A 13,430-nucleotide genomic window follows, 5' to 3' on the forward strand; every position below is an offset into this window, starting at 1 on the left:
GTTTATAAGCCTAATTTGGCATTTAAAGTTGTTGTTAATACATTTCCCATGGGTTATTCTGGCCAAATCCTTTAATATTAGTCTGTACTACAAATGTAAAAGTTATACTTTAGACCAATCAGCCAACATTTCAGAATTATATCATCCTTTTAGGAATCAACTGTCATTTCCGCCAGCCATTTTGGATTAAAGGGGACTTAATGATTGTTTAAGTGCTCTAAACAAACATTAAAGTAATTGGCTTGGCTGGGGGTGAGATGGTGAGATAGATTTATTTGGTGCTTCTATGTATGGGCCACATAACGATATATTTTTTTCAGGTTCATGGGAGGGGGAAAGGGAAGTCTGCAACTCTCTGCTGGAACTGTTGCCCCTGCGACCGACTCCAGATAATAAGCGGTTAAGGACGGATGGATTACACAATCATTTCCAGCTCTCGTGCATATGCCATATGGTATAGGAGTAATATCAGCAGAATATCTGCCGGACAGCAGATATTCTGTCCAGAATCTCCAGAAGCTCTAAACTACCTCCCCCTGGCCAGCCGGGGCGCCTGATGGAGGGGGAAGGAACTGGTTGGAATAACGTGTTCCTTCCACGTGTTACGTCCAACCAGGGAAACTCCTCCCTGTCAGGTGTAAAAGAGCAACTTGGACACTCATGCATGAAGGAAGCATGAGTTCAAGTCCGTTGCTCTCCCCAGGTTGGCGGAGGATGTGTAGAGCCCAGGATCACATTAGATCATTGACACAGGGGTGAAAAATGTGTTACAAAATCGTGGGATAAATTAATAATAATAATACAAAAATAAATCCCCATGATATTTATAGAATATCTATTTATAGAATGTCGCTCCATTGAATTCAATGTGTTTTGGGTCACCACCCAGTATCATTTACTTTGCCCAGGATGTTTTGCCTAAAACATCACCATGATGTTGGAATTGGAATTCTAAAAAACTGGGACCCTTATTTCACCGGCATACAGTGGATTCTTATTTGGGATACATTGAACTTTCAAAAAAATGCTAAATACTAAATGCGAATTCCTCAATTTCTGACAAAACGGTGTCTCGTATAGCACTCAGCATACAGCAGAAATGTATTCAGCACATACAAATCAAATAGAAACAACACATTGTGTTGTTTCTATGGCATGTTCTCCCTGTGTCCCCTAGGGTAGGTACCCTCACAAAAAACATGCAGTAATCCTGGTTTCTAAACTGCCTCCCCCTGGCCAGCCGGGGCGCCTGATGGAGGGGAAAGGAACTGGTTGGAATAACGTGTTCCTTCAACGCTGCGTCCAAGGAAACTCCCCCCTGTCAGGTGTAAAGGAGCAACTCTCAGCAACACTCAGGCATGAATGAAGCATGAGTTCAAGTCCGTTGCTCTCTCCATGTCCCCCATATGGGGACTAGGTTGGCGGAGGGTGTGATAATTGACACAGGGGTGAAAAATGGGTTACAAAATCGTGGGATAAAATATATATATATAAAAAAAAGAAACAACACATTAAGCACAATTATTTATCAACATTATAGCCATTTTACCAGCTCAGTGGCCTTGTGGTTAGAGTGTCCGCCCTGAGACTGGGAGGTTGGGGTTCAATCCCCGGGCCGGGTCATACCAGGGTCATACCAGTTTAGAGACCCTGTGCCTCCCTGCTGGACACTTAGCATCAAGGGTTGGATTGGGGGTAAGTCCCTGTGACATACTAGCGTCATGTCCAGGGGGTGTACTTGTACATCAAGCTGCCTCACGCTACAGAAACAGGAGATAGGCTCCTGCCCTATGGGCCTCATGGCTCGGCAAGGCTACTTACTTACTTTACTTTTTTCCAGTTTATAGTGATTAACTATGCTAATTACTAAATTTCTGACTAAACGGTGTGTCGTATCACTCGGCATACGGCAGAAATGGATTCAGCACATCAAAATCATATAGAAACAACACATTAAGTAACTTTCCTCATCATAAATCATATATATGATCTATGATAGCCAGTTGTCCTGTCCAGAACTAGCACAAAAGCCTCTCCCCAAGCTCTGGACCACCCCTATATCTCCATATATGGAGCTGGACTGTTCTGACATCGCAACACATATTTGGGCATGCCTGACACAGAACTCCATATATAGGAAAGAGACAGACTTCAGAGAGATACAGAAATCTTCATATATGGGCATAAAAGGGACACAGACAGATGGGTGGAACGGGTACTCTGACACGGGTACAACGGGTATTGCATAGCCGGGTGGGGCGTGGATCTCCAACTTCACGTGTTCCACACCACCACAAGGAGTGCAGTGCCCTGTGTCGAGTCCGTCGGATAACCGGTTGTCCGTAACCAGGACAGAATCCTCTGCCCTGGCTCTGGACCTGATCACCCCTATATCTCCATATATGGAGCTGGCATGTTCTGACTTCATATTTTGGCATGCCTGACACAGAACTCCATATAGCAATAAAGGGACACAGAGACAGATACAGAAATCTCCATATATGGGCATAAAAGGGACATAGATGGTGGAACGGGTACTCTGACATGGTTATAACGGGTATTGCATAGCTGAGTGGGGCATGGATCTCCATTCTCCAACATACATCGGACTCTGTCCTCTACAGCCGGGCACCGGTCTAGTATTACAGTAGATAATAATAAATTGGTAAAACCGCTCAAGAAAGACACTTTGCTGTTGTTTGTCTGGACTCAACAAGCCTGTCAGGTGATTGAACCCCCACTAGTATATTACCTAGGATCACTGAATCACTCAAGCCTCTCCACCACGGCAAGGTCACAGCAAGAAGAGAGGAATTGGCCCTTAAAAGGACCTTTTGTTTAAGAGGATTTAAGAGGACCTTTTTTTTTTTTTTTAAACAATCTCCACCAATAGCCTGCAGGCCAAAGGAAAAGGGGAGTATTGTCTTTTGTATCCACATATATTTTGCATTGGGCCTCCGCCTTGTTCTTCTCTTGCATCTGCATGTTAAGAAGCCAATCAATCACCACAAAGGTTGTTGCACATGACACTGGGCTTGACTTTCAACAACAGCAGTAGTAGAGGCCGAGGGGGCACTTTGGAGTGTTTTCGTTGACTCCCCCTTTTCTCTGTCGCTTGTCCACTGACGCTGCATGTTCAGGGCAAATTCCATCAATTCCTCATGTGACACTCGCAAGTCACATGGCCCCTGGGACATGTTGTATGTCATCACTCTGTATGGAAGACTGGGGTACATCATGTGTCCTTCCATGGGCAGGGAGGAGATGAGGGCCTGGCTCAGCCTGCTGCTCTCCATGGTGGAGGTTGTGGGTAGCATGAACTGGGCATTGCTGCTGCTGGTGGTGGTTCCTGGTAAACTGGTCACATTGAAAGATGGTTTCGATTCATCATTGGTGTTGCCCAGGCTCTCCGACTCAGACGCTTGGAAGGTGAGGTCCATCTCTTCCTTGTAGCATGCAGCAGCTGTGGCGCTCACATCCGTGGGCTCATCATGGGGTGGTGGTGTTGAGTTCAGCGGTGATTTGAGACAGGATTGAATCAGGGCTTTGCCCACCTCACTAGTGAACATGGGCTGGAGCTTGTCTGTGGCAAATTTGTAGAGGTGTCCCGTTTCACTGGCCACTAGCAAGACAACCTGGGATCCTGTCAGAGTGGAGAGCTGTTTAACCTTGTTTATAATGCCATTTTTGCGCTTGCTGAAGGTTTTGCGTCGCTTTAACGTGTTCTCAATGAATGCATATTCTATCTTTACACGGCCGCGTGTCTTCTTGGGTTTGTGCAGTGGGATGGCTGCACCCTCCTTCTGCTGCCCTGCCTCATGCTTCACCCCTCCTCTCATCCTCTTGCTGCTGTCTGCAGTTAAATCCATGGAGTCATATTCATCTCATATTCATCTGCTGCATCTGAGTCTCTGCATGACGTGCCTGTGATCTGCATGCCTTTATGGGGCCACATTCTGCAACGTCACCTCCACGTCACACTCTGTAAGTTCTGATTTGTTTATGAGTCATCATGACCATATGTATGATGTGTGGTGACACGCGCAACCATAGCAACCAGCTAGCAACGCGTATGCGCGCGACGCAACAGCTGTCAAGCGGGAACGAAAACAAACCCCACGTGCATGGCGGATGCCGGCCGGCAACGTGAGCGTGACGTCACCACTGCGTGTGAAATTCCATACAAACATAGCATATTATGTACAATGGCAAATTAGCATTGAGAATGTTATAGTAGCTACGCCTATACGCAATTAAGGCTGGGAACGATAAGGCGTCTACGCGACAACAACATAGGCCTAGAGTACTCTTCTATATATATATATATATATATATATATATATATATATATATATATATATATATATATATATATATATATATTGTGTAGGCCTATTAAACATATCTGAATTAGAATGTAGTTGAAACTGCATGATATGCAGTCTTGTCAGTTGTACTGTGTAGTGTGTCTGCTTTGTCACAAGATGGTGCACTTTCCTAACATTCCATGGCACAAGACAGTTTTCCACAATGGATGGATCATATGGATGGGTGCTTAATGTGTAAACTGAGATGTCCACCGTCCACCGACCATCACTATTTATTTATTAGACGTATGTTTCCAAATAGTAGACCTATAGCTGCTTCAAATTGCACAGAAACACAGTCAAACACTCATGCATAAACCGTCCGTAAATCATGCTAACAAATGCTCTGTTGCCATTGTGACTGCCCGTTACCCGTACAGCAAAGAGCACAATGTGCGTTTATGAGGGGTGAACTGAAAATGAAAGCAAAAGATGCTCAATGCTGGCATGCAGTTGTTTAGGTCGTTTGTGTCACACAATGAGGAAACTGCTGGCCGGGAAGAAAACTACGTTTCCCACAGTGCACCGCGCGTTCTAGTGACATCCACGCTGTGCTCCGCCACTGCGGTTGTTGTCGTTTTGACTGGTGGGACCTTAACGGTTCTATCAGAATCGTGAAAACGGTGGAATAACCGTCGCCAAAGGACATTCACACAGTGGAACCGACCTCTGGGTGCTTATTGACTACCCGGAATCACCGACAAGTCGAGGTTTTTGACCAGCCGTCGCGTTTTTGGTGACTTTAATCGCCATGTTATCCTCGATTCCCACCAGGCTGTTTCTGCGAAGGTCGCGCAGCCTGTCACCGTGCAGCCGCGTCCTCCAGACGGGCACGGGCGACGCTATCGCAGCGAGCCGCACAGAGATGAACCTGGGCCGTCACCACGCCGCCGTGCTCACCGGCGGGTCCTCCCGGGGCTCCAGAAAGGGTATTTTAGCCGAAGAGGCTAACAACAAACGTCCCACTATGACGAGCCAGCCGGCGGTGCAGTACCACCACCTGGCCCCTAGGTGGCTCTCCAATCTCGAGAACCGCCGTGGTTCATGGGCGGCCCTGGCCAGCAGAGGGCGCAATAACAACCTGTACTGGGACGCAGAAGGAGGAAGAGGAGGAGGAGGAGGCGGAGGAGAGAGGGGAAGGAGTGGATATAGAGGAGTTGCATCTGCTGGCGTTCTGTCTGCTGCTGCTGTGGCCTTCTGCCTGAAGAAAGACTCTGACAACAAAGGTAGACCAAATCAAACCCCGGCCCCCACCAGTTTTGTTTGTATAGGCCTGTGACAAAAGTGACAATTCAATTTAAGGACTTTTAACTAAGACTATGTTATACCTAATAAAAGACTATTACTGCATCAAGTAACAACAATAGGCTACTGATCAAATATTGGCCAAATTGTCAAATAATAAAGGAAGGATGCCAACATAGTTAAAATAGACAATCTACAAGATCACAACGTTGTCAGCTCGTAGATGTGCTATTAGTATTGCACAATGTTTATCTGGAACCACGTAAAACTAAATGTAATGCCCAATTCAAATAAGGTATGATTATTTTGGGGTGTCACGGCCTGAAAAGGTTGAGATTGAGAACCACATCGATCCCCATAAGTTATGTGGTAATGGGGACTCTTAGGGCAGTATTATGCGTGTCTTAAAAATTACTTAACTTAAGACCTGGAGGCGTGGTCAATGCTGTTTGGCCACTCAGAATAGCCAAATGGCATTGATCACGCCTCCAGGTCTTAAGTTAAGTAATAAGACCTGGTACTTAAGACACGCATAATACTGCCCTTACAGTCCATTTGGTTCCATTTTGCACACTTTCAGAGTTACAGACCTATTCATATAAGTCTGGATTTTTTTGAGGGGCACTAGCCCCTCCTATACACAGGTTTCATGTTTGTCTTTAGTTCAATGTTTGTTTTTTAAACGCCATTGACAATGAAGGTCATTATGTACCTGGCTCATTACGTCATATTGTCTCTTTATTGTTATTGGCGTTTGTGTTGGCACCGTTTGTTTTACATCAACATTACATCACCTAATCAACATGAGTTAGACTTTAACAGTTTGTTTAGTAAACGCATTGACAATGAAGGGAACATTTATGTCATAATGTGTCTCTTTATTGTTATTGGCGTTTAATGTTTGAGTTAGCACTGTTTGTTTTACATCACCATTACATCACCTAATCAACATGAGTTAGACTTTAATATATTAGCGCCCCTCACTTCACACTAATATGTTGTTTTTTGCCTTTGCTGTTTTAAGGCCAATGATTTTAAACTCGATAGCACCTTGAGATTAGTGAAAATGTAAAGTGTGTTACAAATAAAATGTAATATATTATTGTTGTTGTTATTAGACCTGTAACGATCAATAATTTAGCGCCTGGCTCCCTCGAACCCCCTCACGGACCCCTGGTCCTGGATGTCCCTGAACCACACTTTGAGAACCACACTTGTGTTTGGGTGTCCGGGGCATGTATTTAAAATCTACCCTGACAAATTTATTATACCAGCATATATCAGATTAAAACTTTTATTATATTGTGTGATATCATGTAACTAACTGCAATTCAATCTACACACAAGCATGTGATTCTAACATCTGAAAATTATAACAATTCTGTAAAATAGAAAAGTATGCAGGGCCTGGAGGTTGAACATAAAGAATTCTGTCAATTCTAAAGATTGTGTGCATGTGTTTTTGTGTCTAATTTTTACTGTTGCTTTGTTTTCCCCAGGTGATGTACTTCTGGAGGCAGCGCGGATCAACAATGCTCAGGATATAGCCAGGTATTATTACTTTACTGTTATCTATATAACACATCTACAACACTCGCATAAAGTCGGTGTGCACTAATGTATTTAATTTAATTTACCATAATAAGGACTCGAGCAGCAGCATTCTGAACCAACTGCAGTTGTCTGCTCATGTAGGATCGGATATTTCCACAGAGCGAGCGTAAATGAAGCAATACACCAAGTGGGCAGAGACCCAAAAACCTCTTTTCAAGTGATTTTCCCAAGTGGGCGTGGTTTTGAGGTTAGGTTTAGGGCAGGCATAGTTTCTGCGAGGTTAAGGTTAGTTTTAGGCATAGTTTTAATGAGGTTAGAGTTCAAATCAAATCAAATCAAACTTTATTTCTATAGCACATTTACAACAGCCAAGGCTGACCAAAGTGCTGAACAGAGAAAAACAAGACAGTAGACCATAGCAATGTAAAACAATGAAAAAAGAGACAATAAAATATAAAACAGCGCATACAATAACACAGAGCAGGAACTCAATATACAGGTAAATCAGGTGCAGTTAAAGGCGAGGGAGAACAGATGAGTTTTGAGGAGGGATTTAAAAGTCCCAATTGACTCGGCAGATCTAATATGGAGGGGCAGCATGTTCCAGAGCTTGGGGCCCACAGCCGCAAAAGCACGATCAGGCATATAAGTTTGCGGCCCACTCGGGTGAAACACCAAAGAAAGAGGCTCTTCCAGTCCAGTCCGGATAGAGATAGTTGGGCTTGAGGGGAGAGTCTCTTTTCCTGGTGTTTTGCCCAGGTGGACGGGGTTTTGAGTGAGGTTAGGTTTAGGCATTATTTCTGTGAGGTTAAGGTTTGGATAAAGTGTTTGTGAGTTTACTAGGGTTAGGTTTAGGCATAGCTTTAGTGAAGTTAAATGTTAGGGTTTAGACACATTGGTCCTCATTCACAAAGGAGAAATACGCCACAGTGTAACGGAAGCGTATACAGATACTAAATATCATCGTATTTCTCTGTCCGATCACGCTGCGATTTGCTCCCATGTTATTCAGGGAAGCTGGTGTAATCACTTCATTTGTGCGGGTCGCAGACTGTAGCCTTTCCGCATTTTTCCCAAGCGATTCGCCTGGTGTCGCCTGGTTAGAACGCCCATCCCACACCATATAAGGCAACAGGAAATATCGAAATACGTCATCATAGCCTGCACCGGGCTTTAAATTATATACAACAGCCGCGATGAGCTTGTTGAGCAGTTCATTTTGACAGGCGGGTCTCTGCACGGACAGATCTTCAAGCAAAAAGCGCGAGTTATGTATATAATTATAAACGAAACTTGCCAACTTGGCACGCATTGCTTCACTCCTTGTTAAATGTCAGAACGTTAATAAGTTAACTGATGTTACAGTTACTTTCACATAATGAGAAAGAAGTTAATTTGTACTGTTCACCACACGACCAAATGCTATATTACAACTCGGCAATGATAAAAGCCCTTACTGATGAATGCACTGCAGGTGCAGGGTTATATAAAAAGAAAAAAAGAACAATTGCACACTCGCCTGCAGAGGTAAAATAGATACCGGTATCTGATTTTTGTCAGCCTAAGTGCAGGTTCATTTCATGATGTCGTCATATTAAAATGATTCGCGGGACATTTGGCACCAAACTTGATTGATCTCATGATGAGATCAATGTAGTAGCCTACAGCCTAGCTATAAGTTCCCTATATTATAAATTAATTAAGGTGCACTGGCTTAAAACTATGACTGGCCGAATTGCACGCGCTGATGCAATAATGTGGACTTCTATTTTTTTATAGGGCTAATTAGCCCTCGTGACTGCTGTCTGTCTGTCAGACCGGCATGTCTGTGAACCATAGAAATAATCTGTTCTGCTCCGTAACAAAACAATTTCAATAGGCCTACTGCAGCCTGCAGGCATTACTACACTAAACAACGTTGGATTCGTACAGTGCAGAATGCAGATAAGTGTATGTTCTTATTATAATTGTGAGTTTGTTTTTTTACATGCAGCGCGAGTCCGCGAGAGCCGATCTACAAGCTCACAACGCGTTGCACTGCGAGTAGAAAGCTGTCAAGTGAGCAGCGCGATCGCGCATGCTAGAAATATCCTAATAAATAAATAAAAAGGTGTCGGGCTTGCAGGGGCAGTTTCTGCATGGGACTCTAGGCTAACCTGCCTCTAGAATGCATGCATTTAGGCATACAAGTGATACTTGGCTTTTATATCATTTTTTTTGCTGACCAATGTTTTGGACACATGCCTACATATTTTATCTAAGATTTTTAATTGATTCAGCATGAAGACTAAAGCCTTCTGAATAAATCTACGCCACCTCTGAGCTGGCGCATCTTTTAGCGGAGTTTCCGACCAAACAACGTCACCGTCAAGTTCACGTTCAAGTTCATGAATTCCCACGTAACGTGGGAATCCACGTAAATGCCTGTCCGCTCACGCTCCGCTCACGTAACGTCACTTTATGAGCGTAAACGCCGTTGTGAATGAGGCCCAATCAAGGCAAAACTACTGTGCCAGTCATTGCTCTGACGGCCAGTAGAGGGAGTTGTAGGACTGTCAAAGAGACGGAAAAAACATTGACTGTAACTGAGAAATTGGATGATGATGATGATGGAACATTGTAACAGGGACTTAGCTTAAGTTGACATAATGCATCTTGATTTCTATCTATTTAATGGTTTACATCTTTCAATTCCTTCGCTCCAAATCGATGATTTTATTCAAATCATTTCTTTAAACAATCGATTAAATCAGTGTGTTTAACTTGTTAGACCCCTACACTGTTCTCAGCCTCTCTCTCAAATCACACTCACTCTCCTCTGGTTTCACTGCTTCAATGCTGTGTGTGTGTGTGTGTGTGTGTGTGTGTGTGTGTGTGTGTGTGTGTGTGTGACGTGTGTGTGTGTGTGTGTGTGTGTGTGTGTGTGTGTGTGTGTGTGTGTGTGTGTGTGTGTGTGTGTGCACGTGGTGCAGTGCGGTGAAGGTTCTACTAGAAGTTGGTGCAGACCCCAATGCATAAGATGAAAAATGAACACAGTGTATTTTATCTATATACCGGTATACTGTATATATGTACATTCATAATTGTATGCAGTTCCATTAAAAGACACACACACACACACACACACACACACACACACACACACACACACACACACACACACACACACACTCTCTCTCTCTCACACACTCAGCGGGGGTCTTCTCCCTCCAGCTGCACTGAAAGAGGAGGGTGGGTCTCCTAATAGGCATAACTAAAGGACTGTGTGTGTGTGTGTGTGTGTGTGTGTGTGTGTGTGTGTGTGTGTGTGTGTGTGTGTGTGTGTGTGTGTGTGTGTGTGTGTGTGTGTGTGTGTGTGTGTGTGTGTGTGTGTGTGTGTGTGTGTGTGTGTGTGTGTGTGTGTGTGTGTGTGTGTGTGTGTGTGTGTACTACCACTTGCATACAAATCCTGTATCTGTAGCCCACGGTAAACATGTCGGCTGACAATGGTATAGAGGGTATGCGCATGACATCATCATCAAACCCGGAAGTTATGCAGGAATGCCTAATGAGTGGCAAAAAACTACTTTCTGGCCTTGACAGCCCATTCATCCAAACAGAAAAGTCCTATCTGATTGCATTAAACAACATTAAACAATGTTAAACTCACTTTTCCTGTTGCTTTGCCACTCGATTTGCCACTCGATGCGCCATTCACTTTAAGCATGCGCATACTCTCTATAGCATTCACCTTAAAAACCTCAGTTGACCGGAGTCCCACAGGGGCCTATGGTAGGCTCACAGTCACTCAATGTGTTGCTACTTGCTATGCGCTGTGAGCTTGTACTGATGGATCAGTGGTTATCAAACGTTTGAGTGGTGCAAGCATAGGGTGCAGCCACTCCAATGCCCAGCTATGTCTGTCCTTCCCTATGTCTGTCTGTCTGTCTGTCTGTCTGTATGTATGTATGTATGTTTAGGGTACCAACAGGTGACAAACTGGCGCTGTTGAGCTTCACACTGTGCACAGGTGGATGATGGGAAGCTGAGTTTTTTGCACCACTCACTTCAGACGGGTCTGATTTGTATTTAATTTCAAGGACCCCCAAATTGATATGTACTTATTTGGGCATGGACCTCCATCTGAAAACGTTTTGTGCCTGGGACCCCCAGAAGAGAAGATAAAAAAGAAAAGAAAAAGTTTTTTCCCCAAAAAGAAAATAAAGCAATTTGATGGTAGGGGTGCAAAAGTTAATTGAACTAAGGATTTATTTGATTATAAAAAATGATCGATAATCGATGATTGAATAAAATCAATGATTAATAATCTATGCCTATTTTGGGCATGCAAAAAGTTTAAAAAAATCGTCAAAGAGTTTGATTATTCCATTAATCAAAAACATAATCGATGGAATAATCCTCTAACAAAATAAACTGTAGTTGCAGCCCTCGTGTGAATCTTGAAAGTATCACACACACACACACACACACACACAGCCATAGGTGCATGTGAGTCACTGAGACAGAGGGCCTCACACTGACATCTCTGTGTATCAGATTGTGTCTGCGTTGGAGTCGTGGGTGTTGTGTTACCTGACGGGGTGCAGCAGATGGTCCAGGTGAAGGGGCACTCATCCACAGAGACGGACACAGATGTGTTAAGTGCTCCGCTTCGGTGTGTTGTGGTGGCAGAGGAGTGTCGGACCAGACGCTACAGAGCTCTTGTTTTTACTGGGGTGGGCGGTGGGGACCCCCTGGCAGCTGTCACAGAGCCACTTCTCCTCCGGTGACACCTGAAGTGAGTCTGTACAAAAATCCCCAGTGTTGATTTTACTCTGGGAGTGGACAAATGGAACCAATTGGACCCGGAAGGGTCAGAAATCTACGCTCAGATTTTTCTTTTTGCGAGCCATTGTTCCAGCAGCCCCAAAAGCCTCAAGGGCAAAAACTTTCTTTTACCAGGCGCTCAGACTTTTGAACAAGGACAAGTAAACAATGGTTCTGTGAGACACACGCACGCATACCCGCACGCACGCTCGTAAATGAGAGGCCTACTTTGTGCTACATTTGATCATGTTAGTTTTAAGTTGAAAAAGAACATTTTAACAATTTAAGACTTTTTTTAAATTTACTTTTCACCTATAATGCCATTCCCCAATTAGAGATTGATTATACATTTTTCAATCATCAGTTTTTTTTTATTCTATTTTAATAATCGATTTAATCGTTTCTTTTAATTAACTGTTGCATCCCTAAATTCTGATCTGGGTTCAGTTGCAGACAGACCAGTGTAAATGAAACCCAGAGGGCAGACCAGACCTCCCCCCACCCCCTTCCCCCCCGAGGCCTCTGTTGACTGTAAACACTCGCTGTGTGTCTGTTTCAACGCAGGACAGACGGACCGGCATGTGTGTATGCACGGACAGTATGTCAAACACTGTATCAAGCCTGATCTCTATGCCCGTAGGCACTGAGTTGAACACACACCTGGCTTACAGTCACACATACAGTGAAGTAGTTGTCATGTGACTACTGGCCATGTGTTCGCTTTGCAGGAAACAAGCTACACAGTCAAATCGTCTGTGATAATTTAAAGTCAATTATCACGTAGGATTTTCTTTTTTACTGTATATGTTTATGCTAGTGTGCCGAAAACAATTCGGTCAGAGACATGTTTTTGTAGTTCATGTCATAAACTCCAAAATAAATGCTGAAATTGTTGTTTCAGTGTCATTCTTAGATGAGTACTTTAAGTAATGAAATGAAATGAAATGAAATGATTACTATATTTACCCAGGGTATCTGGGCTAAGCTCAAGAACTTGTTTCCAGCCAGGCCCTGCTCATAGAACATTTCATCGTAGTGGTTCAATGCCTTGTTCAAGGGCACTTCAGCGGTGGTAATTTTAACGTGTCGGACCGCTGATTCGAACTGGCGACCTTCCGGTATCAAGACCGCTCCGCAATCCGTTCGGCCACCGCTGCCGAGTACTAATGTGATTGCACACTGGTGCTTTTTGCTGCGTTTTGTAGACCCAAAAGTAGTAGGCTGGGGAAAACGAATAAAATCGACACTGGTCCGAAAAAACCTTCAGCGGCAGTGTGCAAACGTGATTGACATAAAGTGATGTCGATTTTGAGTGGTGCTAGCCACTCCTATTACGTGACTTTGTGTGTATGTCTGTATGTGTGTGTGTGTGTGTGTGTGTATGTGTATGTATGAGCACGTCTGTGTGTGTATGAGCACGGAAGATGGCACTGTTGAGCAGACACACACACACACACA

General features: G+C 43.9%; 1 protein-coding gene across 2 annotated transcripts in view; it reads left to right on the plus strand.

The window, feature by feature from the left end:
• The first annotated feature begins 4,873 nt into the window (after window positions 1–4,873).
• Window positions 4,874–13,430, plus strand: part of clpb (ClpB family mitochondrial disaggregase) — a 54,177-nt gene continuing 45,620 nt past the window's right edge. For both annotated transcript variants that reach the window (XM_079514830.1, XM_079514831.1), the window contains exons 1-2: window positions 4,874–5,593; window positions 7,112–7,163. In XM_079514830.1, the coding sequence (XP_079370956.1) occupies window positions 5,119–5,593; window positions 7,112–7,163 (527 nt within the window). In that variant the 5' untranslated portion in view covers window positions 4,874–5,118. The remainder of the gene's footprint in view (window positions 5,594–7,111; window positions 7,164–13,430) is intronic.

This window comes from Electrona antarctica (genome assembly GCF_951216825.1).
Source record: "Electrona antarctica genome assembly, chromosome: 11".
NCBI lineage: Eukaryota > Metazoa > Chordata > Actinopteri > Myctophiformes > Myctophidae > Electrona > Electrona antarctica.